Source organism: Catharus ustulatus, chromosome 4 (genome assembly GCF_009819885.2).
Source record: "Catharus ustulatus isolate bCatUst1 chromosome 4, bCatUst1.pri.v2, whole genome shotgun sequence".
NCBI classification, from domain to species: Eukaryota; Metazoa; Chordata; class Aves; order Passeriformes; family Turdidae; genus Catharus; species Catharus ustulatus.
In genome coordinates this window covers 68918733-68943122 of record NC_046224.1, presented here as the reverse complement: position 1 = coordinate 68943122, position 24390 = coordinate 68918733, and the positions used below count along the sequence as shown (strand labels likewise).

The 24390-nt window shown below is 40.6% G+C and overlaps 1 protein-coding gene across 4 annotated transcripts in view; it reads right to left on the bottom strand.

The window, feature by feature from the left end:
- Positions 1 to 24390, bottom strand: part of ITPR2 (inositol 1,4,5-trisphosphate receptor type 2) — a 241850-nt gene that overhangs the window by 62601 nt on the left and 154859 nt on the right. For all 4 annotated transcript variants that reach the window (XM_033056927.1, XM_033056928.1, XM_033056929.2 and 1 more), the window contains 7 exons: positions 11743 to 11851; positions 10006 to 10193; positions 8754 to 8937; positions 7905 to 8161; positions 6820 to 7020; positions 4795 to 4905; positions 86 to 181 (listed from right to left, as the gene is read on the bottom strand). In XM_033056927.1, the coding sequence (XP_032912818.1) occupies positions 86 to 181; positions 4795 to 4905; positions 6820 to 7020; positions 7905 to 8161; positions 8754 to 8937; positions 10006 to 10193; positions 11743 to 11851 (1146 nt within the window). The remainder of the gene's footprint in view (positions 1 to 85; positions 182 to 4794; positions 4906 to 6819; positions 7021 to 7904; positions 8162 to 8753; positions 8938 to 10005; positions 10194 to 11742; positions 11852 to 24390) is intronic.

Below are 24390 nucleotides of genomic sequence, written 5' to 3'. Positions count from 1 at the left end.
TTAGATACAGATCATTTTAAAAATGTTTTTAATGACAGATTTTTTTTTAGCCAAAAGATTTATGAATATTCACAAGTTTTCTCACCAGTTCTCTTGGTCTCATGTTGAAAAGGATTCTTTCCGCATTCTCACTGTCTTGCCTGCTTTCCATAATAGCCAGCAAAAGCTTGGAGGCATTGTTCTAGAGATACAAAACCAAATTAATGCAAATTTTAAAACTCTTTCATGGATTAATGACCCTTGCATTTGTTTTAATTGAGATTATGAGGACTACTTTTTTAGTGGGTAAGATTTTCAACCACTTGCATCTTTTATTTTACTGACATATTTAACAGGTTTTTTTTAATGTCAGCATACCGTAACACTAACTCTGCATGCTATATTGGAAGGAAAATTTTAAACACTGAAAAATATTTGACTTAAATACAGAGTGCTGCTGCAGACTGTGCACAAGAAAATAAATTCCATTCCCTTATTGCCCACCCAGCAATTTTTGCCTTGGCTTTCTGTTAAAATTAGTTTCAACATGGGTAATTACAAAATATATTACACAAAAGGTTTTATCATTCAGGCAGGTTTCCTTCCCCTTTGGTTTTTATGAAGTCCAACTGGTTCTTATTTGAAAGGCTGTAAAAGAAACTGTTTTCATACACTCCTGAGATTTTGTTTCACTGCTAAATATTCCTGGGGGAATACATAAAGACAACCTTTGCTTTATCAACTCTCTGCTTTTCACCAAGACCACTCCTCAGGACTACACAGCATGAGCTTTAGCCACAGCAGCCCAGTGGAGCCTCAGACTTCAGAGACCTGCCTGTCTTCCAGTTCAATCAGCTGTGGTGAAGTGGAGAGGAAGAATGGTTCTGGAGGTTTGGCTGCTTGCTGGCAAAGCAGGGCTGCCTTAGCTGACCTGTCACAGCATCCCCATCACTCCCTGTTACAGACTGAGCTGTTGGAACACTTGGAAGCAGGAGACAGTCCCAAGGGAAGAGGTAGGGGCCAGGAAAATTGCCAACCCACCCTATAACCTCATTCTCAGCTGCTTATTGCCATTATCAACAATTCCAGCTGAAATTTCTCCAGTGAGGGTGTGCCTCAGACAACTGGCAAGGGCAGTTTCAGAGGAAAAGGGTTCAGCTGCTTTTGGGACTGGGGCAAAAAGAAAGATGTTATTCCCTACATGTTCAAGCAACTTGTGCTTTAAGTAGCCTTTGTATCTCCAAGTTTTGATAATAGAGCTGAAAATACGGAGCACTAGAAGCCAATAGAGTCTTCCAGTCAAACTTGTCCAACTCAGAAGCAGTTTGTAAATGACAGTTTGAGTACTATAGAGCAGAAACACACTAATTTCACAGCTAAAAGCCCACAGGGGTTATTCTTGGTGAGCACAGAATCACAAAACTGTGCAGGTTGGACCATAAAATCACACACCAAAGGCTGCCCTCTGGATTAAGACCCCAGCAGCTTGCTCAAAGTTGTGTTCAGCTGAGGATGAAACACCTCTGAGTGGAGGACTGAAGGATGAGACTGAAGGTAAATGGGAGGAGAGTAGATTAGAATGAATACTTGTACATAACTGGGGAATTAGAAACTTCTGGGATAAGAGACTGGGAGCTGAGATAGAAGCCAGGACAGAGGGGCCTGGGCTTGCCAGCACAGGAAGAGATAAGTACAAAGAACAAGAGCTGAGAAGACCTAACTGGCTCAAGGAGAAAAAGTACTCCTTAAGAGTTTTGCCATGTCCCTTTCCTTCTGCTTCCAAATCAAATCAGGACCATCCATGGGAAAGGTCTAATCAGACCAGCAGAATTTTGATGTGAACAGTGAACAAGAACAGGGGGAGGGAGAGGACAGCATTTTGATGAGGATCCCCAACAGGATGCTGCTCTGAAAAGCAGTATGCTTCCTTTTCTACTGCAGATTCCCCTTACACTGGATAGTGGTAGCATTGGTAGGATCTCAAGCTGAGGAGGAGAGAAGGGGCCATGATAGGCTCCCAGAGATTTAGTAAGGGAAAGGGAGGGAATAGAAGAAAGGCATCAGTCCACTCACTCATGGCTGAGGAGGACTTTGAAGCTATTTCCCAGTGCAGACAACCCTGGGGATGGACAGAAGCCTGCTGCAGCTTCCAGGAAGCTGGGAAAGGTAGAGGGTAGGTAGGACTTTGTGTCATCACCAGCCAGCTTCTTGCTACTGCAAAAGTGCCTTGCTATGGCCTAGAATTACAGCAGGCATATGAGATGGTTATTTGGCTACTTTCTGCAAGCATCCATTTTTGTCTGAGGAAAAGACATCCATCACTTGGAAAATACAGCACAAAGTTCATAACACAGTAGTACTGTAAAAAATCAGTTTCCAGATGCTAAAAAAACAGCACAGCCCAAAGCACTTGTACTCTTTATTTCACCTCTACCCATCTCATCTCCTGATAAAAATTTTGGAAAAACAAATTAATGAGTGAAGCAACTAGATACAGTTATGAGAGAAAAAAAAAGAAGAAACTTGTCTTAGACTCTCTGTACCTTTACACTGACAATGTCTCTTCATCCTGCCACAGATGTGGCAGATATTGAGCTCTTACTGTGTGCCAGGGCTTACACACTGGTCAGCAAGGAAGGCCAGGGGGTCACACTTGAAATAAAAAGAGGTAGAATAGAACACTGGCCATCTGTGCACTCAGTGAACACTGTCTGCTCTGCTCTCTAAATGATTCAGGAGTCCACTGGAAAATATAATCCATGAAGATGCAATTAAATACCACATCAAAAACTATGTGCAAAACAAGCTAAACTAAGATGGCATGGGAAAATACAGCTCTGCATTGCCTTTCCTTTGGTTGGAGGGTGCAAGTTCAACATACAACGCTGCCTGAAAGCAGTGTCTGAGCTTGCTCGTAAATGTAAATGTATGGGCCTGTATACTTTGGATTCTGTATTTTCACTGCAAAATTTATGTATTTGCAACTTCAAAGTTGCCTATGAATACTGACAGAGTGTCAATGTTAAACATCACTTGGTAAACTCGTTGCTTTATCATTTCAATGTGTTGCCACTCAAAATCAAAAACAGCAGCTTCCTAATTTGGATCCAATTCTTGAGATCACATCTTCACCAGGAACATGTCCAGTTCCAGTACAAGAATGATATGGACATAATAGAATGGGTCTAGCAAAAAGCCATAAAAATGATGAAGGGAATGGAGTATTTTTCATTTAAAGAGCAACTGAAAGTTGTGACTGTCAACCTGGAGTACAGATGGCTCAGATGGATCTTACCAATGTGTGTAAATACCTGGTGGGAGGAAATGCAGGAAGAGAGTGCCAGACCCCTCTCAGTAGTGTCCAGTGAGAGGGCAAGACACAAAATAAAACTGCCATGAAATTCTATCTAAACACAAGAAAACATTTTTACACTGTCAGAGGGATCAAACAGTGGGATAGGCTGCCCAAAATGGTTGTGGAGTCTCCAGTTGTGGAGATATTCAGCTGGACATGGTCCTGAGAAACCTGCTCTAGGAGGTTTCTGCCTGAGCAGGGGCCTTGGACAACCTGACCTTGAGACATTCCTACTAATGCAAATGGCTCTGAAAAATCTGAATAATTTCCACTGAACCTCTGCTATCATTCACCACAATTTTTGCTAATTGAGTGAGTCTGAGCACAGCCAGCCCACAGTGAACAGGGGTTGCAGAGGTGTCTCTAAACTCCATTTTTGGTTACTACACAGAAAAGCTGTCCTACAAGCATTTGCTAGCCTCATGACAATGGCAAATCAAAATGGCACTGGAGTGAACACAGCTACATCTTTTCAGAGACTGAAATTTGGACTTCAAAAGAACTGTTTGCATGTTCAAAGTTAAATGTCTGCCTAAGTGTTTTGCTAGAGGGGGGCCTGAATTACATTGCCATTCAAAAATGTAATTACCATTATTAAAATCATATGTAAGGCACTGTTGATTCAATGTTTCATTGTACATGATATATAGCTATATTAATTATTTTATTAGACATGTATAATGCTGCCAATATGATGCAATGCAGCTACCACAAAGCATTTGCTCGTTTGGGGAGGAAACAAACCATCTGAAATGGAAATACTTAATTTGGGAGGCAAGAAAAGGCAATAACCCAGGGCTCCTCCTGGACAGATTCTACCCTGCTTGGCAGACAGCTCCTCTCTGCATGCACTGGCACACAGGCAGGAGAAACTTATCTCCAAGCCTGTCCAACTCTCCCCAGAATATGGAACAAAATTGTATTACAAGCCCTCCCGCTCTAGGCTTTGCCCTCAGACTCTATACTTTGTGTTTCCCCTCAGAGGACACTAAGAAGGGAAATAAAATTTACTTCAACCTTGTTTTTAACTTTATTTGGCATTGCAGGTCATCTGATGTACTATTCTTTTTCACAGCATTTCCTTCAAGTGATTTTTGAGAGTTTGGCATTTAGAGAGAATGCCTGACTTGTTGCATGCTTGTACAGTGTAGCTATTTATCAGTGTTGAGAGATTTTACATCCACAACAGACTTTTCATGCTAGCTGTGCCATGCCTGATTGATAGAATTTTTTTTTAAAAAAGCTGAGGACATAGCCCCAACACAACAGGCCTGTAGCAGAGGCCGGATAAGGATTCAGAATCTGAGATAAATCATTTGCAAGCTTTTTTTTTCCCAAAGGCTTCTGAGTATACTGTGCTATGGGAAGATTAAGTAAATGTAAGACTGCCTAGAGCTCTCACATAGGTATGTCTTCTGTTGCTGTCCCAATTCAGATAAACAAATTTACATAAACTGTACCTTGAGCTGAAGCACCAAGTCCATGCAGTATTTGCCAAGGGGGTTTATGTCATTCAAGATGAGAGCAATTATAATATCAATCCCATTAGACTCATGGGTGGCTATGCAAGTCTGCAAAATAAGAGAAGAGAAGGTAATGAGGCAGGGGCAGAAGGAAGGGAGGGGAAGGGTGGGAAAAAGAGGGAGACAATACAGCCAGAGGGAGGAAGAGAATATGCGCATCAGCAAATTTCCAAAAGAAGGACTCAGAACTTAAAACACCTTGCAACAGTGATGACCTTTCAGCCAAAGCACAACAGCCTGAAAACACGCCACAAGACATGCTGGGGGAGACTTGTGTGCACAGAACTAACCCAAACACTGCCAGCAGTGAAATACCCAACTGGAAAAAAGGTGGTACAAGCTAAAATCTGCTCCCAGAGAATCCTGCAGGGCTTGGCACCAGCAGTACGACTTGCAGACAGCAGCCCTGAGGAGCACTGCCAGATTCAGCTGAGCACATGCCAGCCTCAGACAAAAAAGACAAGCTCGACTGCAGGCACAACCAAATTTGCACGCTCAGATTCTCCATCTGCCCTCAGCAGCCAGCATTAATATTGCTGTTCCAGCACAAAATGTTCATGAAAATCAAAGTTCTCTCCATGCATCTGGACATGTCCTGCAAAGAAGGGTATTTCTGGATATGGAATTCAAAACTGTACCAGTGACCAGTGATACTTCCCAAATGCCTTTACAGCTGGAGTTCTGGACCTTCCAGGCCTTGTGCATAACAGTCAGTTATACAAGAGCCTATGGCACATTTTCCTGTAGCATGTTTATGGGACAGTAGGAAAGGAAAAGTCTTCCAGAAAAATAGAATGGCAGAAATTAAAATGAGAGCGTGGAACATCTGCCCCTGAAATATACTGAATTAGACTTGCAGTTGATGTAAACAAGTGTAAATCAAATCCTGAGTGACTTCCCAGCAGATAGGTCTAACTAATAAAGTGTAATTCATCATTCCCTTACATATCAGTGTTCCTCCAGTGGTTCTCACATAACTTTGTTAGAGGTCATGATAACTTGTAACATTTTTTGTCATCTCCAGTCCTGTAGCTATATGTTTTTACAGTTGTTTTTCCCATTCATAAGTGCATTAAATATGACTGTTAAATTAAGTCCACTAAAGGATTTTTGTTTGTTTTTAAAATATTAAGTTACGTTAGCTGATTACCAGCAATGGCAGTAATAGCACTTTGTATTTCATTGGTGCACATTAATGAAGAAGCATCAATATTGCATGTATTTCTTCAGCTATTTCTAGCACAGAGAACAGATTGCTTCTGCAATTTTGCTCACCACAATTTTCCCGCTGCTAATCAATAGCAAAAATTCTGCAGTTTCATCTACTATGACAACTTTACTGCAGCTCTCTTCAGATCAAATATGGCAGCATGTAACCACATCTTTTACCTTCCTACACTTCTTCAGCACGGCACTAATTACCAAAAGTCCCAGCTGTGTGACTTCAAAAGGCTGCAGCAAGCAAGGCACAGGAGAACAGAAGCATGGTCTTTAGTCTCCTCTATTTCACTACTGATGCCATAATTAAAGATGCTGCTAGGTGTTATGGCAGGAGGGCAAGTTAAACTTCGTGGCAGCTATGTGAAATAGAGAAAGTAAATGTTAGCAAGGTGTATAAACACCAGCAAGGGCAAAATGTGTGAAAAGAATACAAGTCTGTGTTTGCAATAAACTTCCAAATCCAGCCTCACAAAATGAGCTCCAAGCCATGGACACAGCAACATAAAACATTTTGGAGAAACTCTCTCCAAAAGGACTGCAAACCCTCAGAGGAAAAGAGGCACTATAGGAAGAGTCTGTTTTGAGTTCTGACTAAAAAGGGTCGCTCAGGCCTCATGAAAGCTTGAGTCTAGTCATAGCAGCTCCCAGTGAATTCATGTTATCAGGAACACTGAAAAGTTTGTGATAATCACCCAGACATTCAGGCATAGCCTTCTGCATCCAGAAGTTCTTGAGTCCTACCTGATTTTCATGGCACGGGCCCTGGCAATATTCCGTCAAGCTTTCCAGCGTCTGGTTGACAAGAGCCACGTTCCTCTCGTTGATGTAAAGCCCCAGCAAGCCCAGCCCACCTGTGGTGCTCCCACAGATGCAGTCCAAAAACTGAAGGGTCTCACAAACGAGGTTGTAATTTGTTTTATTGTTTTGGTGTCTTAAAAAATTCTGGTGGGTGGAGGAAAGAAACACAAGAAAAGGAAAAAAAAAAAAAAAGAAAGAGAGTCAAGGCAAACAAAGTCTTTTTTAATGAAAACGTTGTATGATACAATTTGTAACCACATGACCTGTGTGTCTCAGGTACCAAAGTACACTGCACTACTACAGAAACTATATTAGGCCTTAATGCAGCAATTGATTATTATCTGATTAAATCATAGAGCAAGGAGGGCTTAGAAAGCGAACTTGGCAAACATCTGCACTGGTCTTAAATGTATTTTATATGTCCTGCAGACTTGCTCCCATCCACCCATTACAGCCCTTCTCTTGGAAGTTGTGGCCCCACTGCTGAGCAGGTCTGGTGGCAAATTATGGAGCCCAGCTCAAACCACCCCAGCCACAGCTGGAAGGGAGGCTCCTGGCCACGGCACTGAGGTATATTTGCAGAAAATACATTTTGCAGAGGTTGCTATGGGGACAGCAATTTCTACCAAAAGAACTGATAGGAGGGACACACAGAGGATCTTAAAGCCTTCAATTGCAACACTTTTGGAAAAGGGCAGTACCCAGAAACTTCCTGTGCTCTTCAAGTCTGTGGTAAGTGATCCACCAGGTGTGCACAGGAACCTGAGTAACAGGGACATTTAGACACTTCTCAGTTCCATGTGGCTGTGCTGAGATCCCCAAGCAATTCCGAGGATATAAACATGCACGCCTCCAACACAGAACCCAAATGGTTCTTGAAAAGGGTAATTTTATCCCTTGGACCAAAAATACCCAGCATTTCAGACAGCCCTGTAACAGGGGCCAGGCACAGGTGTGGTTTTCTCCCCTCAGGAAGGTGCATCCCCTCTAATAACACCACTATAAAAGCACAGCTCAAAACACTTTACCTGGAGCTCTCGGTTGTGGTTCTCACACAGCAGCTGAAGAAATCTCAGTATTGGCTGCATGATTGCAATGGCAGGGCTCATGATTGCTTCTTCTGCAGACTTCTCTTCTGCATTTGCAGCATCTGCTCCCGAGCCCATCAGATCTATTTCTGGGTCCATTTCTCTTCTGTACACAGAGTAAGCCTTGGAGGTAGCAGAAGATGCTTCTGTTAACTGTCCTTTCATTCCCTCTTTCAGATGCAGGGTTGAATCCTTAACTGAAAAGAAGATCATTTTCCTTCATTTTTGAAAGTCTTTCTCCCCATTTGATTAAACAATAAGAAAACAATAATAATGAATGCAACTTTTTCTTTGTTGGTGCCTAACTTTTCAAAGACCTCTAGGCAACTCACAAAGAATATCAAAGCAACACTCATGCAGGGATAGCACGTTCCAAATAAACCACAAACCAGAGTGAAACAGAACATTAACACAAAAAGCCCTACTATTTCTCTCCCATATACAATAAATGATGAGAACAATGGGAAGACCACAGGGTGGAAATCAGTTCCTGCGCTTGCTCTTGTGAAATATCCCCAATAGCAGCCGCCTCTGCTTCTGCTCCTCTAAAAATATGGGTCAATATCTTTTATTGATGCAAACTGGCAGAGCTTCACTGATTTCATTGAGGCTAATTCCTTGTAGCCAACCTGAGGTGGACTGTAATTCAGAGAAAAACAGGCAAAAGATGCAAATTGGCAGCGATTAATATTAAAACTTATTGATCCACTCAGCAGAGCATCAGTGGTGCAGCACATGCAGTGCCAATATAATGCCCTGCTCCCCTCCTTCCCAGGGGTGCCTCCTTACCTCTCTTTTTGGGAACAGAAATGGTGAGGTCGCTGTCATCCTCTTTCTTTTTGCTCCCCAGATCAATAGTGTTCACTGTCACCGTGGATCGGATCTCCTGCTGGGCAGCTTTCATGCGATCATACAGCACTTTAAAGAACCTTTCTGACTTCTTCTGCTCCTTCAGCTGCTGGTAAGTCGAATACTGCAGAAAAGGGTAAATTCTTTAGATATCAATCTTCTAAGGAAGAAGAAATACAAAAATACACTATTTCTTTTGTGAAACAAATGATGAATAATTATTTCACTTACACAGAACAAATGTTGGCCAGTGCCTGACCAGTTCTTTCACGAAGTAATATACAAGGCTGGTAACAAAGACTGATGATAATGTTCTAAAATTTCGGTAAAATGGTGAACAGTGCTATTTGCAGTCTTTTAAATGTCACAATATTGTACTTGAAGTTAAATTACTTTGTGACACTCTCCATTTTTCCAGGCTTACTAGTCATGATATTCCATCTACAAATAACAGTGAAAAGTAATTTATTATGTAACAACAAGAGAAAGGATTGGAAATTCTAATATATAATATTAGAGTTTGGATTATATTCATTTTTTTGTGCTACAGACAGAATTTATTATTAAATATTATTTTAGGTTATTAATTCCAGTCCCTTAGTGTAACTGTCAAGCAGGATGAGGACCATTTGCAACATTTTACAAGAAATCCCAATTCTCCCAGCCTTCCATCATCACATCAATTCTCTCTCTTCCCTCAATAATCTGATTTGGCTAAATCTGGGTGAGAGGGATATAATTCACAAATAAACAAGAAACCATAGTTTAAAACAGATATTTTCTATCGACTGGGATACTTGGTCTTCTCAAATGACCAGGGGTTTTATTTCTCTTTGGAGATTTTGATAAATGCCTCTGAAGGTTTCCAGAAAATAATTTGTTATTATAAACTTAGAAGTAATATAAATTTAATTTTACAAGGAGTGACATAAAATAACTGAGGATAATGCTCACATGGCAATGACCAGATGAAAAGTAGCACAGTGCTACTCAGAGAGGGACAGCTGAAAAACATTTTCTTTTACTGAAGAGCTACTGCACAGCAATAGGGCATATTTACATTTGCATTACAGTGGTACATATTCTAGTGACAAACTTTTCACAGCACTCACAGCAAAAAGGTTCTCTTTATTTGTCTCCAGACCACATGCATCTGAGAATCAATATGTGAATAAGCAGATTAAACAAGTACCTGCGTTTGTGTGTTTCCACCTTCGAGCAGCGCGATACCGAGCAGAATGCCTTCTGAGAAAATCCTGTCATTTCTGGTGTTCACTATCACATCTATGACCAGTTCTGAGGCACCTTCTTTGTCCAGGAGGCACTGGATATCAAACATGGTCACCCCAGATTTATCTGCATCTTGTCCTGAAAATCCACCTGCAAATTAGACAAATACACAAATCCCATTCATGTTTGCTTCACACACATATATGAAAATGAACCTATTAGTAGCCATAAAGCACACAACAGCAACATAATCAATTTAATTTTGAAATTCTGTCAGGCAAAATCCCCTTTGATAAAAAGAAGATTTTTGTATGAAACTCCAGTGTTAGGCTCTAAGAATAAGAAATAAAACAAATCCCCAAGCCATTGTTCTGTCATGATATTCAGACAATAAATAAGTTGGAAAGGACACTGATTTGTTCACTAAACCCTTTTTTAATCACTGCTGCATACACTAAACTGTGAGTAGGGTCAGTGCTCTGAGACCCTTTTTAAATTTGCTCTTCAACCTCAGGCCTAATCTATACTAAAATTGTGTCCTGGTAAATCCACCCTGGTTATGGGTCTGACCTTCCAGCCAAATGCTTTTGCCAACTCCTAGATCATCATCAATCATCATCATCATCATGACGTTTTCTTTAAGAACACAGAGTTGAGTTAATTCAAATTAAAGGTGTGGGTTGAAGAAATTTTGCTAAATTGTATTAGCTCATTAAATCAACTGCCTTTTATTATTGCAGATGATCATCTTTCCTGCTATACTTACTTCTCTAAAGATGTAACTGTGCCTACTTCATTAGTAAAAATACAGTACTGCTTTAATCAGCCAGTACTACTTTGATTAAACTGATTAGGATGCTTCATACACACACACACTTTTTAGAGAGAACTAAAAAAACCATAAAACTTCAGTCTCTTGTTAGAGAGCAAAATTTGGTGTGTACAGGATGTTAAGACTGCAAAGATTTTCAGCGTCTACATTGAAATAGTTAAGGAGGTGCAGTTGGATAACATCTGCAAAAGTTGACAAATCTGGGCATGCCTTCAGTGTCACTGAAAATGGAAAATGAAGTTCTGACCTGGCTCTATACCCAGCTCCATTTCCTATGACATCCATTATTATGGGTTTTCCTAGAAACCACTCTGCAGTAACTTCCTGTGGCTTCTACAGCAGAATGATACAAAAAATAGGTTATAATGGACCTACAGAGATCATCTACTGAAACTTCTTGCCCACAGGAAGATAGGACAGGTACATCAGAGCCTTGTCCAGTAAAGCTGTAACAAGAACTGACACATTCTACAACCTCTCAGGAACATCTGTTCTGTTGTCTAGCCAGTAGTTTTGTGAGAAGCTTTTCCATATATCTTATCTTTTTCATTTATCAGTAAAGAATCTGGAACATCAAAAAATTATATAGTTTCCAGAAACAACATCATCTCTCTTCAGAAGTTTTCTGCTTTGCTGAATTTCTGGATGGGGATTTACTGGTACCTACTTTGGTACCTCCAAATGCACAATCTGAGAAAAGTATGTGCAACTTAAAAATAGAGGAGTCTGATACTACCTCTCTTCTAAGTGGTTACAGAACACGTTTGATTTATTTACCAACTAAATGCCTGGAGCATGTCCAATGTGCCTATTAGAAAAAATGGTGCTGCTAATTTTGCTCTCTTGAAATGATGTGTGTTGATTTACCTCCCACTTGTGCAGTTTTGCTGTAGCTGGCAGTCAGGGGCCCATTCATACCACTTCCATATTCCCCTTTAAAGTACCGATACAGGAGGATTTTCCTTAAAGTGTTGCCCTTTAAGAGAAAGATAAAAATAAAAGAAATGAGAGTTGTGGCCAATTTCCTTTGTTTGAAAAGCAAGCTGTTTAACACAGATACATAATTTAGTAGGTCTTTCCATTATAATTAGTAAGAACACAAATAGCAAAGTTGTCCAGGAAACAAATATCTAATGGTCTTATCTAACAAATCCCAGGGGAAAAATTATAAAATAGTGTTGTATAAAGTTTTTGAAGTTTGTTTTAAACTTATTGATTATAAATAAAACACCTCCACTTCAGTAATTCTGACAGGCTATCTGTGAGATGTGTACATTGAAACAAGTTCCACAAATAGCCAGTGCTCTGCAGTCAGTGTGTCTGTGCCCTACCCTGCCATGGTAGCACTTTCTTCCTATTTTCTGCAGCTGAGTAGTACCACTCCCTTTTCTCTGATCTCAGATAATCCAGCTGATCATCTGAAAGAAGCCACATCACATAAAATATTAAAACAGAGATATGACATTTGATAGAACAGTTAAAAAAGCATTCTCTGTATTGCCTTGTTCCTTGACTTCCAAAACCACAACCAGTCAAAATTTGCATGCAGCTCTCTGAAGATCTTCCCTTTCATTTTACTTATGTTCTGCAACACGAGACACGCTGGATTGAGAGTCAGGGGTACCAATTACTTGGCATTTTTATTTTCCCTTCAGTCTCCACAGAACACCTGCAGTCAACACTGAGCTTTACGGAGGCAGAAGGTGACACAACAACTGTAGGCATATGTGTAACCTCAGATTTCATAAAGAGGGATAATTAAGGTCTCCAATGCTCAACACAGAAGGGGGAGATTGGTGACTTCAAGAATTTGGCAGTAAAATGGAACAATTTTTTCCACTACTTTTACTAAACTGCTGGTTTTAATGAAAAAAAAAATCTAAAAAAATACGTGCACTAGAAGCAATCTCAGCATTCAGCAGCTTGCCAGTGCCTGCACATTAGTGCAGCAGTCAAGTTTTCAATCAAAACATCTCTGTGCCTGCCACAGACAGCAGACAGTGCGGAAGCAAGTCCCAGGCACTCTCACACTCCCACTTCTCTGCTAACTTGGCAACATTTCCAGTGGCAACCACACCCCACAGAGGGGCTTCACTGTTTCATGGGCTTTGTCCACCTGAAAAAAGTGCCAAAATGCAGGATTCTGTGTGCTGTCAACAAGCCAAAAAGCCATTCTTTCCTAGTTCTCACATGTACAAGACCTATAGTAAAATATCAAAAGCTATAAACACAATAGCTGCAAGAAAAATAAGAAGTGTCACCTACAGGGAATTTACTGGGTGGATTTTCCAGGTGAGATTAATCCAGTGTGCTCTGCACTACAGAGGAAGGCAAAGAACCAGAAGTCTCAGAGGAACTCACACAGAGACAGATTCCTTCTGAGCCTGGTTCTGACGGGGTTTAACCTGGAGTGGTACAGTAATGGACAAGGTACAGTAACCAAGCTCATAAGCAATTTCAAGATGGGTAAGAGCACCAGCTCCTCCTGCTCAACATCCTATCTCTAACTGGGACCAAAATCCAGTGTCTTACAGCAAAGTGAACCTCATTTTCCTCATCTCCTGAAGGAGAAAAACATTGATGGAAAAAGAGTTTCCACCAGAACTGATAAATGCGGACTGAGAAGAAGGCTAAAGCCCCTTTTCAAGCTGTCTCAGGCATACATATCACAGAATCATAAAACTGTTGCACAAATGGGATCACAGAGCAGAAACCCTTCCTAACTCCTGACTACGACTCAATCCAGAATGGGCACTGCCTTGAGACACGATCTTTTCATCAGAAAGGTTGGCATTTGCCATAGCTCTTAACTAACCACTCAGTTTGAGTCAATCTCCTCAACCAGCAACCCCTGCAGTCTGTTGATGACTAATGGTAAATTATATAAACAGTCACAGTGCAGTCACGGGAAGAAACACCACAAGCCATCTATATTTAGTTAAGAATACTACCTGTGACCACAAGCTTTATTGTTCAACCAAAATAGCCCTTCTTTTATCAAGAAGAATGTTTAAAACCATACAATAGCTTTTGACTAATAAACTGAGTGATTTATCACTGGGGTCTGATTACCTGCAAGCAACTACCAGCTCATCTCAGATCTTCCTCCTGCCTTGTTACCTTCAAAGATACCAGGGAATACGAAGATGTTTCTCCAGCTGGCTACAGAAAGGGGAATCCTGCTCCACCCATATGCAAACTAAAGAACAGATTTCATTTCTTATTCCAAGAAGTCTTAATTATTAGGATTCCTGCTCTCTCTCAACCTCTCATGAATCCAGACAACAGTTACAGTTGCCAGAAGCCAAAGTGTCAAGAGTCAAGGATGTCGTGTTTGAAAAGCAGAAATGTGGTGGGACCTCTGCTTTGCCTGACAGCTGTGTCAGAAATGCACCCCCAGGCTCAACCCACATATTTGCAGACTCAGGATCTTAATCTCCTCTGTGATGACCTCAGGCAGCCATATGACTTCCATGAGTCTTGTGAAATGAGCTGCCACTACAAAGAGCAGAAGAGCCCAGTCACACGAAGCGGGGCTGAGAAATGCGCAGAGAAACGCCCGAGGAATGTATCAGAAACGCTCGTCACCTCCAGCATGCGACTGTGAGGCACCATCCTAGCAAAAGCTGGAAAGACCCTGCTTCCAGAAAAAGTGCTGATCCTGCTGGTGTAGGTGTGTGGGAATGCTTTTATGGGAATGCCAGCAAAAGTCAAGAACAGCCCCATCACACGGACACGACTGGCTGCTGCCAGGACAAGCCAGACAGCCACGCCATTGATGTCCTTGGAAATGGATTCCTAACTTAGCACAGCCACAAAATTAATACTGCCCAAAAGTAAACGATCTCAGCAGCAGCATGAATAAGCATTTTGCTGCAGCTACTACTGACACTCGTGGCACTAAAGCAGAGGCCAAAAATAAAAGCACACTAGGCAGTGCAGTGCTGCCTTCCCCGACTGCATTTCTGTAAGAGGCAGAAGTCCTGGCCTTCCAGGCTGAATCTCTCCCCTGCTGGCTACAATACACTTTCTTTTATACCTCTTATTAGGGTATGGAAGTGACATGTAAACATCACTCAGCTGACTGCAACCCTTCCATAATGGCTAGAACATTGTATAGCTTTGGAAAAAACACAATGAAACATAACAGTCTTATTGTTGCTGATGAATACCACTGCATTGTCCCTAACAAAAGCTAGGATAAAGACTGAGGGCACAAGGAAGCAACAACTGGATATTGTTGCTGCAGTTTTAAATAGCTGGGGATTGACAGGCAAAAGTTTCCAATAGGGAATAATTATTCCAGTAGGAACATGTAGACACAAACAAATGCCATTTTCTCAGTCCGTATTTCATTATACATCCCGGTCTTTAAACTTGATTTAAATGCCTTAATACAATGGTTTATTCACTTGCCCTCTCTGAGCCTGCAAAAAGGCTGGTTCCACACAAGGATGTGCCAGGAAGCAATGGCTGAGAGAGGTACCTAAGGCTCATCATGAATACCTAAATCAGCACCAGCCCTCCCTATTACACCACCAAAACTTAGCTGTCCTGCCTTATGTAACTCTGCACACTTCTTAAGGAATTGGAAATATACACATGACATTCCGGAGGCTGAACTAGAGGGTCTGGTGATCTCTTCTGGTTCTCACTCTGTATTAAATTAATGAGGTGGAAATGCTCAGATTATCACTGATTACACAGGAAAGGCAGCTACATCCAACCAGTATTTCTGTGATACAGTGGATGATGATATGAGCATATTTCAGCATTAATCCAGGAAGAGGCATGAAAACTAGGCTTATTAAATCTTCATATCTGAATAATTTGCAGCCAAGTATAAAAGAGGAGCTGTTGGGGATCTCTGGTCTACCAACACAGGTTTTCAGAAAGTTTGGAAGAGATACAAAATCCCAGGGAACTGTGAGACATGCAATGATACTTTTCCAAAAGTACAAGGGAGTACTTCTTACACTTTTTAATGATATCCAGCCCTCTGCTGTGAGTTTGATATCAGTTCTGGGAGAAGCAAAGGAATGGCAGATTTTGCATTCCATTAACACAAAATTAAAGGAAGCTACTATATACTGATGGCAGTTTTAATATTGGCATCATGTTATAATAATTGCCTCAATACAGGTTTGCCAAAACAGACCTGAAACTTCTGAAGATTATCTTCTGCTTTTGCTAATAATGAAAATATCATTCTGGTAAAGTTTGATAAACTGTGCAGTGTGACACAATCCTGTAAGGCAAAATTTTTGATTAAGTAAGCCTAGAAGGATAGTAATCAAATGGCTTAACAACTCAGTGACTGACAGAATTCAATGTGCAATTTAAAGCAAGAAATCATAAACAAATGTATGGGCTTCTAATGGGTAAACTCATGAAGTACATATTGTCTGCCTCATTTGGGGCTTTTCTTAATTAAATGAAATAACACAGAGAATAATTATTAATTGTGTTTGGAAAGGACACACAAAAAAAAGAGGGGATAAGGTCAAGTAATTGCTAACAATTTAGGCATAATTTACTAAACTGACTAGAAGTAAACAATATGAGTGTCATAATGTCCAAACATCTGTATGTCTTAATAACAATAAAATACAGAACACACAAAAAAAATGGAGGATTCTGTTCTAGGAGGTCATGACTTCAGGGAAGAATGAAAGGCCTAGGAGAAAAATCAGTGCAATGACAATTCCCCAAATCCCACAGTTCTGCAAAGGGTAACAAGAGCTGTTATGCGGAATTTGTGAGACCCTGCACTTATTCACACGCATGTTACTGTAGCAAAACCACATCACAAGTCGGTGTCCACAGTTCAAGAAGAATGCTGACAAATTGGATCAGGTTTGGAGAGGTGATTAGAGAATAAAACAAGCCTTTTCATCAGAAATTCAAGGCTTTCAATCTACTGAGTTTATCAGTCTAAGCATGAACTCTGTTTCTGACTATCTACATAAGAAATCTGATATAATGGATGACTTCAGTCTAGAGATAAAAGGTGCAAGACATACTGGTGAGAAGCTGAAAATGGAGAAATTCAGCTAGGAAAGAGGTGGAGGTAGTTGGGTTATTAATTTTGTGGGTTACGGATTTTATTTTTATTTTACATAACAGTAGTGGCATTTAGCTACTGGAACAGCTTAAGAAGAGGTGTGATAGTCTGTACTGCTGGCAGCTACTAAACCACGACTAGGTGGCTTCTCAGAGAGAAACTATTTGAAGATCTTGTGGTCTACATTAGGAGAACAAGCTGGATGACAAAATATGTCATCTCACATAATCGATGAAGACATCATGCCACCTTTTCCTGTAGTAAATACAGATGAGGTTAGAAGCCTGGCTGTTTAAAAGACACCTACTTCTACATATTTCTTGTCATTATATATAAATGGAATTTATATTCTGCTTGGTCTGAGTGCCTGCTTCAGGATGATGTTTTTGGCTGTTACTTTTGTTGTTGCTGTTTTTCACTCATTTTGCTCCCTTTTTTCTCTCGGAGACAAAACATGGTGGGAGAAGGAATTTTGTGCAAGTGGCTTCTGTGAAGATATCACACCTGGTTTTATAACCTTTAAAATGATGATTCAACCTGCTCTTGAAATGCAAGATGGCACAGAAATCTCCCCATCTCCAAAAGGGATCAGCTGAGGCCATGGCTACCACACGCATGGTGTTGCACAAGCACGGGCTTGGAAGAGAGCCCTGAAGTCTTGACTCCTATTATGTCCACAAAGTGGAAGATTTCTTCTTTTCATGATGCCAGCAATTTCCAGGGGGCTCACGAATTGGGGGAAGTTGTTTGTTTTGGGGAGTTGTTTGTTTGTTTTTACACAGAGTGAGCTTTTTTCTCGGTTTTGATCTTTTTGCAACAAGATGTTTTCATAGCCAACTGATAGTTGAAAGTGATATATTTTCACCAATAAAATATGACACCCAACAGCACAGTTATTTGCACACTGGAGCGTTTATTCACCCCAGGGAAAAAAAGCACTTTCAAATATGAAGTTGGGTCCAGCTGGTGTCCAGTTCTGCTTCCACTAAAATCAATGGGAGATTTGCCAGCAACTGGAGTAGGAGAAGAAGCAGACACACACTTTGCCAGGCAAAAGTGTTTCATCCAAGTCTAAAAAGAAAAAAACAACCCAAAATATGCACCAGACTTCATGACACAGTTCTCTTAGGAGAGCAGAGCTGGCCACCCACACCTCTCAGCTGTCTCTCATTAGGCAGAGACACCCCACATTTAAAATGTGCCATTGTTCAATCCCACACAAAACTGGGAGGAATCCCACTTGTCTCACTACAAATTGCCTGCATCACAAATACCAACTGATAAACTTGAGACTGTAACTAATGCAGAAATGCATTAACAGGTTCAGATAAAAAACCCCAAGCATGACCTTCTTTAAAACCAAACCACAGTTGTTCTAAAAAAAAGTTCATTTAAAAGCAATCTTTTAATTCTTCTTTCCTTAGCAGTTCCAGATTCCATAGAAAGCTGGAAGCTTAAGTGCCAAACTATTGCAAAACAACTGCTACTGCCAGTCCATATTCAATATGGATAGGGAAAAGAATACTGGATACACCACAAAAACACCCACAGGTCTTGCCTGATAACTGTCTAATTTTGCACCCTGAAGAAACTCAGGAAAGCATCATATTAAGAGAAAGATTTTTTTGGCAGTAACGCTAAAAAGTGTCTCCACTAGGAATACAGCAGGAGAGAAAAATTGTTTGGGTTAGGGAAAACCTCAGCATTGGGACATTTAAACTCAGACTGAGAAGAAAACACTTTGAAAAACACAGTTTGATTATGTAATTATATAATTTTCTATTGGGCCATAAACTATTAATAGCTGCTGAATGGGGTTTTTTTGTTCAAATATCAGATCTCTAGATATGTATACATGAGAGAACAGAGAGAACAAGTCTTTGCTGTGGGTAAATATTATTGTTTATATCTGTCACCTGTGCCTATAAACTGTGCACTTACAAACCAGGTCATGTTTGCACCTCTGAAATTTTTCCTTTCAGACTTTCTTCAGTACAAGACAAAGCACTGAGACACACAATAACTCAAGTTCTCCACCACAGAAGGAAAACAATGTAAGATTTGATCACAATTATTCAGAAGCATTTATGAGTGCACTATCAATAACAGACTGCAGGAAAAGACCAGATCTGAGAAGCACAATTTTCAAAGACTAAAATTATCTAACTCTTATGCTGCAGGGGGTAAACTTTCAGAGTGATGCATGGGGAGTTATGCACACAAATCCTATTATTTTTTTACAGGATTTCTGTGTGGAACTCCTCATGCTCTGTAAGAAAAAAAAAAATTACCCCCAAGTGCCCTAATATGAATATTTACCAAAACAGACACTTAATTTTCAGATGCATACTTATGAGCGCTACCGTGCTTTGACATTTTATGAACAATTTGTAATAGGCAGCAATGGAAAATAATAGAAGTGGCCAAACATCAATTTCATGGCATTATTCTCTTTTGCTGTGTTGAACTTCAAAACCACAGCATTACAGATACCTGATTTACCAGCTAAGGGATGCTCTGCAGATGCAGTGCCTGCCCTTGTTTGGATCAGACACAGCAGAATCTTCACCTGTTGGCTCAGGGCTTTCAGATTGGCTCAGGAGGAACTTCTGTATTTCAGTTTTCTGCTTATTTTCACCTGCCAACAGTTCCACTGATTTCTCGACTTCTTCCTTGTCTACTAGTAAAGATCACAAGATCATAGAATGATAGCCTGATTTGAGTTGAAAGGAACCTTAAAGGTCATCCAATTCCAGTCCCCTGCCATGGGCAGGGACACCTGCCACTATCCCAGCTTGCTCAGAGCCCCATCCAGCCTGGCCTGGAACACTGCCAGGGATGGGGCAGCCACAGCTTTTCTGGGCACCCTGTGCCAGGGCCTCAGCACCCTCACAGAGAACAATTCCTTCCTCATATCCAATCTAACCCTGCTCTCTGTCAGTGTGAAGCCATTCCCCCTTGTTCTGTCACTCCAGGCCCTTGTCAAGAGTCTCTCTCCATCTTTCCTGTGGTTACAATGAGGTCACCCTGAAGACTGATGATGACATTTCAGAAATTCAGAATTTGTACTTGTGTCACTGCTTTGCAGGAATCTATGCACTTCCTAAACCAGGTTATCAGAATTATTTTGCAATCCAGGTTAAAGGCTTCTGGAAATTTTTCTTTGGATTTCACATGTGTTGTGGCTAATACTAGAATACTAAATGAGTACTTCTCATGGGTTCTTAATGGTTTCCAGTTTTCCTGTGTACATGACATTAAACCATATCCTGTGTCACTTTCTCCAACCAACAGAAATGTTCACAGTTAATATGAATTATTCTGTTAGAAGTGCTCTATATATCTATATTTTTTTTAAAGTGATATTAAAAAAAACTAATTCTCAGCATTCTTGCAAAATAATCAAGGGGCATATGAATTATCTCAAAACAATCCCAAGACCAAGACAAAATCAACCATTTTTTTCCTCCAGTGCCACTCACCTCTGCCTGGACACCACTATATTCAACACACGGAACTGCCAGATTCTGTCTTTCCATGATTTAAAGATGTGCTTTGGACAATGATCAGCAGCCCTGTGCCCTGAGAGTCAGCCTGACAAAATGATCAACACACCTGACACTTCTGAGAAACGCCTCTTGCATTCTTAGATGGAAACAGATACCAAATCGTTGCTGATTTCTTGTATTTCAGGCATTAAAGGGAAAAAACAGTGCATATGTGTTTGTGTCAGTCTCCAAATATACTTGTGGCTAGTGCAGAGGAAAACAGCTGGTCAAAACTGATTCCAGCACCTTCCATCCACACAGCAAAACAGTAACAGTAGAAAGGAACCAACCCTGCAGAAGTTCAGGGCAGCAGAAATATTTAAGTGCTATCAGTGGTGTGTGGAAATATTGTTTTAGCATCCACCTTTCTGGAAAACCAGCACAAATCACCTCCAAAAATAATCTGGATGTGATCAGGGTACAGCAAGAGATGTCCTAAGTGGTGACTGCAGTGATGGGCAGATTGTCCCTTCGCTCTGTGCTGCACAGCATGGCAGGGAAAACAAAGCATCCCCCTCCTTTTCCAAGCAGAGGAGAACAATTCCCACCTGAAACAAAGCCAGCTCCTGCATTGGTTTCACTACATCTATGAAATTAGGTGACATTTCAGACAAACAGAAAAGTAGAGCAAAGTTAGACAACACTTCAAGTCTAGCGCTTTATTAGCTATCCATTTTGACAGGGATAATTTGAAAATATTTATAATTCATGTTCCCCAGTTTAAGGGAAAAAAAAAAAAAAAGTAGTAGTAGTAGGTTGAATAAATTTCCAGTAAATTTGATGGGGAATTTTCTATTCATGTCAACTCTCCCAACTGTATAATCCCTTTCAGGATGATATCAGCATGATAGTTGGCACTAAGTTCAGCACCTAAAGTTTTGTGCTTGTATGAGAATTCCAGTTTACATTTTAAAAAAAGGTTCACAACAAAATCAACCACCCCACCACCACGTTAATTTCTGCTGCTCGTAGTCCTGGGAATAGTACTTGGAAATGCAAAATCTGTGTGGCCAGAGCCAGAGGGCCAGGGGAAAAAAAAAGAAAAAAACCCAAAAAACCCTAAAATATGTGGATGGAGTTTTGATTGTTAAGAAACCAAGCCAAAGCAGTTTCATCATTTCTAGGAGCCTGACTCATGACTTTGATTGCCAGAGGTGGCAAGTATCAAATAAATATTAAGCAACCTCCTCTGGTAGATTTGTTGATTTTTGTCACATCCTTGCTGCTGACTCTCAGCAAGGACATAGCTGCTGACACTTGGCTATCACCACAAGGAGCCACATCTCCTCCTCCTCTAACAGCAAATCCACTCCCAAACAGCTAACAAATAATGGCAACACAGGATTAGGAGGAAAAGCCACACCAGAAGGAAAGGACCCCTTGATCAAGCATGAGAAATGGATCACCTTGTGACTAAAACAACATCATTCACAATCTGAGCTCTTGCTCCTGCCCAGGCAAAGGCTGTGCTGCCACAGAGAAGAGCTGGGCTCTACAATATCCCTGCAGCTGAGTTCCTCAGGAGGCTGGAAAAAAGGTTTTTGGTAGGTTTATCTCCCAGCAATGAGGAACCAGGTCCTGGCTCAGACCCTGGGCAAGGCCAGGCTACCTCACCTCCCATGAATGTCATTTATAAATGAGCAGGCTAAGCCCCTCTCCAGGCTCATTCAGGGATTATCCTGGATTTTACCCACTGATTCACAAACTCAGTGACTGAGCTGGTCTTTCCTGGCACATCTGGACTTTTTGTGACAGAGCTGCTCTTCCAAACAACAGACAGACATTCTGATTTTTGAAGGCAACTTTTGAAGGCTAGGAAAAACCTCTCTGTTTCCAAAGCAGTTCTCAGTCCTCCCTTTTAAATTAGAGGCCAATATTAGCTTTTCACTCTTGGAGTCTAAAATTTCATTAGTTCAAACAAATAAACCCAATAACATCCTTTGAAGACTGCCATGGAAATAATTCTTTGTGCAACACTGCAGCAGAAGGTTCATAAACCATTTCTATTAGCCAAATTTGCTGCATGAAACTGAAATGTTGTATTAAGAGAGTAACATTTTGTTTTTATAAACTTCCAGAGATATATTGACTGTCATACCAGAGCTCAATAGTTTCTTAGCTGTCATCTTATTTCAGGAGCAACAACAATTTCTAAATGCTAAATTTCCCAAAGTCAGGAAAAAGTTATCTTCTATGTTGAACAGAAAAAAACCAAAATATTAAAGCCACTCCATAACTGAAAAAATGACCAAAATTTGCTTCAAATTAAATCAGCTGTTCAAAGGTACTGGCGAGGGGGAGATGAAGTCACATTTTCATGAGCCTGTCTCAGCTTTTCAAATTTCCACTACTAAAAGACAGATTCATGTTTATATAAAATTTAATATGCAAGCTGTTCACCCATAATATTAAATTGCCCCTTTATATTTAATATTTGCTAAAATTGCAGAGTTATTTATGTCCCAGATAAGACTGCAGCACATGTGCATTAGCTACTTCATCATACCAGATTTTAGCATATATTTATTATGAAGCTGTTGCCATTATAATGCCTAAGTGTCTATTGCTTCCAAGGAGAAATACATTATCACTGGAATGTTCCTACATGCACAGCATGTAGCTATGGAAATACAATGTCACAGACTTCTTTAGAGGTGTTAAGTACAGCACAGATTGACTGGGAGCCGGCAGGAAACCTGCTCTGGAAGTCCTGTAACAGCAATTTTTTTTCTCCTGCGTTTCAAGGGTACTGATATCCCCACTCCTGCCATCTCTCTGATAAATGCCACGCAACATCCCAACATCAGGGTTCAACAGCATTTTTAAAACCAAGAAGAATTTTACAGTTCCAGTAATTGGGAATTAAACTGCACAGGCATGGCACCAAGTCAGTGCTTTTAATGGACGCAAAACAAAACCCACCAACAGTTTTAAGGGCTACAGAACTGACTGCTGAGGGTATTCTGATTATTGGCAAAATCCTCTGGTCTGAATGCAGCAAAAAAACCTTGTGAAAACACAAAGTAAGGCGGGAAATCAAATTTTGTTTTGATACAAACAAAATTAGTGCTCTAAGTTGGATCAGTGACAAAGTTTCATCTAAGTCCTGTGTTTTCTACAGGTTGCCATTTCCTAGAAGGCTCAGAGAACTGCTGGGAGCACACAAAGGTAAGGAAAAAGTCTGGTATTACAGACTGAGATTGCTCACCTCAGAAAAGACATGGCAAAAAGCACAACAAAGCTTTAATGGGGTGGAGATGGGGAGGTTGGGAATTCCTGACTCTTCTCCCACCCAAAAAGTGGCCCCCGATGGAATGTAAAGAGGGTCAATGAAAAAGTGATAAAGAAGTAATTGTTAGCCCACACATAATTAGATGGCCATGGGAAGTCACCAAGGCCAAGAATTCAGCAAGACTCAGAAGAGGATTTGGGCATTTCTATAGACAACAAGTAAAACCAGTTACAATAGCAAATGTTAAAAAAACAACTATGGGAAAGAAGACAAAATCTCTTGCTTTAGGGCCCACAGATTTATGATCTTACTGTTAAGGATTATCCCAAGACTTCAGGAAGAATAGGAAACTTGAAGTCTGCCTGCAGTGGGAGTTCTTAGACCTTCTGAAGCATATGGTGATGGCCACACAGCAAGAAACACTCTTAATCCTCTGGTCTGACCCTCTTTAGCAATCCACATGTGTTTAAAAGAGAACATTAAGTGTACCAAGTCTATTTGTACTGGATCCAAGAAACAGTGTAACCCAACGTAGATTCAAGAGGAAAATGGTTTTTATGAAATCTCTGATGAGGAGACATGCAGAGCACTACAGTGACCCAAAATATCAGCTGGAACCCTGACTCCAACAGGCTAAACACAGAACTGCCATAGCAAGAAAACATGTCACC